Genomic DNA, 8,634 nt, shown 5'->3' with positions numbered 1-8,634 from the left:
AACTTAGAATGTATAAATAAAGTGTGTGAAGAATGTATAAATAAAGAGAGTGACTCCTCTCTTTTTTGTGTATCGGGGTTTATAGAGGAGGGACCAGTGTTGGAGAGGCTGAGAGGGCTGATTCATAGAGGTGCTAGGAGTCCAGACCTGGGTGTGGCCCACGCCTTTAGCCAATGGCAGTGCTGCGTGAGGGATGGCCTTGACCTGAACCAACTGCTGTGCTTCCCTCTACCTGAGCCTCAGTGTGCCTGGTAAGGTGTCACTTCCTAAAACAACCCTAACCTCTAACCTCTAACCTCTAGAGTAGACCAGTGGTATTCCATTACATTGTTTTCTATCCCAGCAGCAACACAGCTAATTCAACCCTCTGTTGTTCCCCTGTTGGAGTCTAGGCTGTACAAGGGAACTCTGGTGCACCAGCTTGTGGGCCAACTGAGAGGGGGGGTGACCCCGGATTCTCTCCTGATGGAAGACTCTTCCTCTGGGCAGCTGTACAGAGCCATGCTGGAAGCCATACTCAACTCCCAGGAAGCTGAGACCTCTGGACAACCTGACGGCCCCTCTGCAGATTCTGGTGCTGGACGATGAAGATTTTGATGATGATGATGATGATGATAGAGTAGGCTGTAATGAAGTCCCAATGTCCCGCCACAAGAGGAAGGAAAGATTAAATAAAGCTCTGTTGACCACTATATAGGGACCACTAAACAACTGTTGAGTTAAATACTGTTTTCTGTTACATTTTAGTGACAGTGCGTAGGTAGGAAGGCCCCCCTTGCATGCACCCACACACACACTTATGAAGAAGTTTCACTTTCACTCACACATGGAGCATAAAGAACATTGATAAGAGAATTGACATTGTTTAAAGAAAATAAGAAAAATGAGAATAAATTATTTGTGACTATGGTTTATTGAAATGAAAATTAAAGGTTGAATACAGTTGAAGTTGGAAGTTTACATACACCTTAGCCAAATACATTTAAACTCAGTTTTTCACAATTCCTGACATTTAATCCTAGTAAAAATGTCCTGTCTTTGGTCAGTTAGGATCACCACTTCATTTTAAGAATGTGAAATGTCAGAATAATAGTAGAGAGAATGATTTATTTCAGCTTTTATTTCATTCATCACATTCCCAGTGGGACAGAAGTTTACATACACTCAATTAGTATTTGGTAGTATTGCCTTTAAATTGTTAAAATTGGGTCAAACGTTTCGGGTAGCCTTCCACAAGTTTCCACAATACGTTGGGTGAATGTTGGCCCATTCCTCCTGACAGAGCTGGTGTAACTGAGTCAGGTTTGTAGGTCTTCTTGCTCGCACATGCGTTTTCAGTTCTGCCCACAAATTTTCTAAAGGATTGAGGTCAGGGCTTTGTGATGGCCACTCCAATACCTTGACTTTGTTGTCCTTAAGCCATTTTGACACAACTTTGGAAGTATGCTTGGGGTCATTGTGCAGTTGGAAGACCCATTTGCTGTCACGTTCTGACCTTAGTTCCTTTTTTATGTCTTTATTTTAGTTTGTTCAGGGAGTGAGTTGGAGGGGCATTCTATGTTGTTTTTCTATGTTTTGTTCTGTGGGTTATATTTCTAGGTGTTTGGCCTGGTGTGGTTCCCAATCAGAGGCAGCTGTTTATCGTTGTCTCTGATTGGGAGCCATATTTAGGTATCCTGTTTTTCATTGTGTGTTGTGGGTGATTGTTTCCTGTTTCCTGTGTTAGTGCCATACGGTACTGTTTCGGATTTCATTTATTCTCTTGTTATTTTGTATTTATTCTCGATTGAATTATATTATGGATACGTACCACGCTGCATTTTGGTCCTCCTCTCCTTCCACCAACGAAAGCCGTTACATTTGCGACCAAGCTTTAACTTCCTGACTGATGTCTTGAGATGTTGCTTCAATAAATCCACATAATTTTCTTTCCTTATGATGCCATTTATTTTGTGAAGTGCACCAGTCCCACCTGCAGCAAAGCACCCCTAGAAAATGATGCTGCCACCCCCGTGCTTCAAGGTTGGGATGGTGTTCTTCGGCTTGCAAGCCTACCCCTTTTTCCTCCAAACATAATGTTGGTCATTATGGCCAAACAGTTCTATTTTTGTTTCGTCAGACCAAAAAGTACAGTCTTTGTCCCCATGTGGAGTTACAAACCGTAGTCCGGCTTTTTTTATGGCAGTTTTGGAGCAGTGACTTCTTCCTTGCTGAGCGGCCTTTCAGGTTATGTCGATATAAGACTTGTTTTTCTGTGGATATAGATACTTTTGTACCTGTTTCCTCCAGCATCTTCACAAGGTCCTTCGCTGTTGTTCTGAGATTGATTTGCACTTTTCTCAAACCACAGTACAGTCATCTCTAGGAGACGGAACGCGTCTCCTTCCTGAGCAGTATGACGGCTGCGTGGAATTGATCCAGATCTCCGGATGGAACTGGAATTCGAGCTCGGATCTGATCCACGTGTCTCCTTAGTCTTTATCCACTTCCAATCATCACAGTATAAGATACTGGTCCTGAGCAATCCTCAATGGTAGCTGGAATCCATTTAGGACCAAACCCATAGTTTCTTGTATAGACATCATCTCCAGGTGAGAAACTTCGGAGTTTGGCTCGGGTGTCATGATTACATTTTTGATTCCATTGCTTTTGTTGTATTTTCATTTTCAGGTCTGGTCTGATGAGATCCAAGGTTGACCTTAACCTCCTTGACATCAACATTTCTGCAGGTGACAACCCAGTTGTAGCTTGAGGAGTAATCCTGTAGCTAAACAGGAATCGTGACACCTTTGTTTCAATGCTGGGCCCTTGCATCTTCCTCATCCCCTCCTTCAAGGTCTGAACTGCACGTTCTGCTAATCCGTTTGAAGATGGGTGAAAAGGAGCCGACGTTACATGCTGAATACCATTTTGTTTCATGAAACTTGTGAATTCAGTGCTTGTAAAACAAGTAACATTGTCACTAACCAACATTTGAGGCAATCCCATAACACTGAAGCTTTGTCTCAACTTCTCAATCGTAGCTTACGATGTTGACGTGTTCATGGGGTAAACATCCATCCACTTTGAATGAGAGTCAATCAGCACAAGGAACATTTTCCCTAGGAAAGTTCCAGCGTAGTCCACATGTAGTCGTGTCCATGGTTTTTCTGGCCATTCCCATGGATGTAATGGCGCGGTGGGGGGGTGACTTCCTGTTACTCTGACAATCTGCACACCGGCTAACCTCATTTTCCACATCGTGGTCCATCTTTGGCCACCAGACATATGTCGTGTCTTTGGCTATGCCAGATTAATTGCTATGACATGCTATTCTATAAAATAATTTCTCCGTAATTAATATCACCTGATTGAACTAATCATGTAAATGTAATTAACTAGAGAGGGACACCACAAAAGAATATTTATAGAGCTGTTATCTTCCGAATAAACTCTTAAAGATTTAGTAATATTTTTCGTCAATAGCAGTCAACGTCAATCGTCATCTTACTTCAGTATCATATTCTGAAAGTTGTAAATCCTTGGTTATCTGCAAGAATCCTGTCTAACAAGTTGAATCAGCAATACAAAATTGGGTTTAATTATTTATTTACTAAATACCTAACTAATCACACAGAATCACACATACACAATTAAATCATAACTTGATTACAAATAGCCGTCATAAAGGAAAACGTCCATAGCGGGCGGAATAGATTTGACAGCTGGTTACACAAAGGGAAGGGGCTGAGTTTTGGTGAATGAGCGGGAGACTGGAACAGAGGCGAAGCTGTGCTATCGTAAATACAGTATTTTATGCATTCTAAATTACCGTCCATTTGGAAAAGGAAAATGCAATAAATATTTACTCTGAGCTGCGCTTCAGTAGGTTGGTGGTAGATGGAAGACCGTATCGCCAACCCGAGTCCTCTGTCCTTTTAAGAATGTCTCTGGTGGTCACTGGATACGTTGGAGTAACGTCGTTGTGTAGTAGACGGGATACTCTGACTGTCCTTCCTAACCTGCGTTTGTAGCAGCTGTTGCTAACTCAACGGCTAGGAGGTATCACTTCTGTAGTGAATACGAGTTCAATGTTCATACCATTTACAACCAAAGTCCATGCTGATGTTGGCTTAGTTCTGTAGTTATTATCTGAACCATTCTGACATCGGATCGTCACCCTAATGTACCTGGAACAGAAGGTTATAATTTTGTCAATGGCTTTATATAGTGGAGGGAGAGGGGTGTGTCTGAAAAGTTTATAACCCATGTCTCTTCACAGGGGCGGGCCCCTGATTGAGCAGAAGCCCAAACTTATGAAAATCCAAATCTCTCATTTGGAAGCTAAAATTAAATTTCATCTCTTCACAAATAATTTCATATTCAAACATTTGAATTAAACAACAATTCCATGTGAATCCGATACCTCTGATGTTTAGACTTTCCACAGTAGAGTTTATGTCATTCTATCATTGATGAGAATGTGTCAGAGGGCAACCGAACTGACATAATATACCTTAAGTACCACCGCATATGTTCAGTTGGTCGGATTACCAGAATATAGTTCATTTCCCCCCAACTTCTGATGTTCCCAGAATCTCTATGTTAACCAAGGGGTTTTCTTATGTCACATCAGTAGGGAAGAGGAACGGGGGAGGGGGGAAAGAGGTATTTATGACTGTCATAAACCTACCCCCAGGCCAACGTCATGACACATATGACCTCGCTAGGCCTTTCATTCTCGACATACCTGGATGCGACTGATGCAACAACTTCAGTAGCAACCCCTGCCCTTGTGGTGGGATAACTACTCTTGAACCCCACAGAACACATCCATCTCGAACACTCAATGCCAAGCGGCGAGTGTAGTAAGGCATGATCTGAGGCTCGGTCACAGTAGGCCATCCTCTCAGGATAAATCCATACACTTGTGATAATGTCACATCCTATGAAGTCCATTGCCTGATTTGTGCCGTGTTCACTGGTGCATCATCCAACACATCGATCATCAAAACCTGGTCATTTTCTTCTTCCTGAATGATGATTTGTGGAACGGGCAGCCTACTCAGAGCATCAGCATTCACATGGTATCTACCTGGTTTGTAAATTATTCTGTACTCGTAGGCCCTGAGCCACACAGCCCAACGTTGAACTCTTGGAGAGACCATTTGTGGTACTGGCTTTTGTTCATGGAACAGAGAGATCAGAGGCTTATGATCCGTCACAATAGTGAATGTTCTCCCGTACAAGTACTTGTGGAATCTCTGTATTCCGAATATGACAGCCAGTCCTTCCCTGTCCAGCTGAGAGTACTTTTTCTCCGCTGGCGACAACGTTCTTGACATGAACCCGATAGGTTTCTCTGCACCGTTCTCCATCCGGTGGGAGAGCACCGCCCCCACACCATACGATGAGGCATCACACGATAAGATGAGATCTCTGTCTGCTGAGTAGTGCACTAGCACTTAAGCTGATTGCAGTAAGACCTTTGACTTTGCAAAAGCTTCTTCCTGTCTTTCTGACCATTTCCAGGCCTCCTCCTTCCTTAGCAGTTGATGTAGAGGAGCTAAGAGGGTAGAGAGGTTCGGAAGGAAGCGATTATAATAGTTCAGTAAGCCTAGATAGGCTTTCAGCTCTGTAACGTTTGTCAGAGCTGGAGCTTCCACAACGGCCCTCACTTTAGCTTTGACAGTGTGTAACCCCTTGGCATCCACCTTGTGACCCAGGTACTGCACTTCATCAGCTAACAGTGTACACTTGCTCCTCTTCAGCCGGAGACCGGCGTCCTTCATCCTCCTCAAAACTTAACCTAAGTTTCGGAGATGTTCCTCCTTCGTGACTCCCGTGACAAGAATGTCGTCGAGGTAAACAGCTACCTTGGGTATCCCCTGCAGAATTCCCTCCATAGTTCTTTGGAAGCTGGTGCAGAAGACACCCCGAAAGGTAAACGTTTATAGGTAAACATCCCTCTGTGGGTGTTTATGGTCAGGTACTTCAGTGAAGCTTTATCCATTAGCACTTGCTGATATGCGTGACTCATGTCCAGTTTTGTAAACTGTTGCCCTCCGGTTAAGGTTGAAAGCAAATCCTCCACTTTGGGTATTGGGTACTGCTCCAGAGAATAAACTCTATTTACAGTCAACTTATAGTCACCGCATAATCTGATTGAACCATCTGGTTTTAGTATGGGAACAACTGGTGCTGCCCACTCAGAAAACTTGACAGGTACAATTATATCCTCTGCTAGGAGTCTGTCAATTTCCACATCCACTTTATGCTTCATGGCATATGGAACTGATCTTGGACTATAGAATCTGGAAGTAGCATCAGCAGCAACATGAATGGTAGCTTGGACCCCTTTTAATGTCCCAAGCTCATCTTTGAAAGCACACTCATGCTTTGAAAGCACCTGCTGTAGTGTCAATGTCTCTGTGGTGACATGTTTGATTTCATCCCAGTTCAATTTTATTTCCTTCAACCACCCTCTCCCTAGTAAACTGGGGCCAGTACCTTCCACTACTAAGAGAGGCAGACTTTTCTTTTATCCATGATATTCCACTTGAACATCAGCAACTCCAATCACAGTGATCTTCTCCCCCTGTGTACGTGTTGAGTTTAATGGGGGTGTCCCCTGTGTACGTTTTGAGTTTAATGGGGGTGTCTCTCAGTTTAGGCACTTCAACGGTTTTCCACTTCCTATAGAATTGGGAGCTGTTCATCAGTGTGACACTACATCCTGTGTCTAGTTCAAACGGTACCTTCAATCCATTTATTCCCATTTCCACAATGAAAGGCTTCACCTTCTTCATATTCGCCCCCTGTACACTGTACATTGAGAATGCTTGCTCTGCGTCTGCGCACTCACTTTCACTTTCTATCACTTGATTAGAGCGGTAGCTAGAGCGTCTGGAGGTATTTGGTTTTCTGTCCGTCCTCTTTTCTGCAGCCCGTGGCTTTTTTTTATTGCGGCACGCCCTCGCAATGTGGCCTATTATCCCACATGCATAACACTTTTCGTGTTTGAATTTACAGTCAAACGCTGCGTGTTTGCCTTTGCAACGATAACAGTCTCTATTGGCTGCTGCACCACGGCTTTCTGTTCTTTGAAATTCTACGCGCTCAGCGCTGCTCTCTTTTACTGTATGGCAACCAGTTGCGCCCCTTGCCTGCAAATCCAGTGCATTTCTATTTGCGGACTCCATGGCCTGGGCCAGTTTGAGTGCATTCTCAAACGTGAGATTAGGCTCTGATAACAATCGTATTTGTATCCTGTCATCATTAATCCCACACACCAGCCGATCGCGTAGCATTTGCGATAATGTATTCCCATAGTTACAGTCCAATGCTAGTTCTCAACTCAGCCACATATTCCCCCACTGATTCGGTAGGTTTTCTCATGCGTGAATCAAACTTGAATCTTTGTACTATCTCACTGGGTTTGGGGTTGAAGTGATTTTTTAATAGCTCGACTAAATCTATGAATGACTTTTCCCCTGGTTTATCTGGGCTCAAAAGGTTTCTCATTAAGCTGTACGTCTGTGCACCGACAACGCTTATGAGTATGGATTTCTGTTTAGCGGCATCAGTTATTTCATTAGCAGCAAAGAAATGTTCCATTATTTCACAGTACTCCTCCCATTCCTGATTTTTAGGATCAAATGGTGGTAGCGAGCCTATTGTTGCCAAAGCCATCTTTTCCGATTCTTTCTCCCCTCACACAGTCAATAATTTGTCCTATCCGTATCCAGGGAATCAATCCTTCAGAATCTTCCACCGCTCACTTGAGTCTCACCTCCCGCGTCGCACGCCAAACACTCCGTTAACTTCGTGGCAAAAAATATCCAACGCAGTTCTCCATAGTTATCCTCATCGCCAAATATGTAGTATCCTTCAAGGCTTCTTAGAGTTACGACTCATGAGACTTAAGTACGGTTTAGTATTTAATTGTAACTTAGATTAACATTCTCTTATGCACCTGGCTTATTAAACTACCTGAAGCTTTCTTAATCATTGTTAAATAGGCAGACATAGGAAATAGTTATGGATAGCGGGAAGCAAATCTATTGGTAAACATAAATATACCAGGTTACTACAGTATCCCACACCACCACCATGGTATCCCACACCACCACCATGTTATCCCACACCACCACGGTAGCCCACACCACCACCACCACCATGGTATCACACACCACCACCACCACCATGGTATCACACACCACCACCACGGTAGCCCACACCACCACCTTGGTAGCCCACACCACCAACATGGTAGCCCACACCACCACCACGGTAGCCCACACCACCACCACCATGGTATCACACACCACCACCACGGTAGCCCACACCACCACCTTGGTAGCCCACACCACCAACATGGTAGCCCACACCACCAACATGGTAGCCCACACCACCATCATGGTATCCCACACCACCACCATGGTAGCCCACACCACCAACATGGTAGCCCACACCACCAACATGGTAGCCCACACCACCACCATGGTATCCCACACCACCACCACGGTATCCCACACCCACACCCCCACCACCACCACGGTAGCCCACACCACCACCACCACCACCACCACCACCACCACCACCACCACCACCACCACGGTATCCCACACCACTACCACCACCACGGTAGCCCAC

At 44.3% G+C, this 8,634-nt stretch overlaps 1 protein-coding gene across 1 annotated transcript; it reads left to right on the top strand.

Annotated features, from left to right (window-relative positions):
- Positions 1-85: 85 nt before the first annotated feature.
- LOC129845964 (protein asteroid homolog 1-like) lies at positions 86-914 on the top strand (the record flags this gene model as incomplete). The annotated part of the gene is made up of 2 exons (XM_055913951.1): positions 86-251; positions 393-914. Coding segments are annotated over 2 exons (362 nt in total), but the record flags the coding sequence as incomplete, so codon positions are not given.
- Positions 915-8,634: the final 7,720 nt, after the last annotated feature.

The sequence above is a fragment of the Salvelinus fontinalis genome, unplaced genomic scaffold (assembly GCF_029448725.1).
Source record: "Salvelinus fontinalis isolate EN_2023a unplaced genomic scaffold, ASM2944872v1 scaffold_0412, whole genome shotgun sequence".
Classification (NCBI taxonomy): Eukaryota; Metazoa; Chordata; class Actinopteri; order Salmoniformes; family Salmonidae; genus Salvelinus; species Salvelinus fontinalis.
Note: the sequence above shows the minus strand (reverse complement) of the source record. Positions and strands in the feature narration are given on the sequence as shown.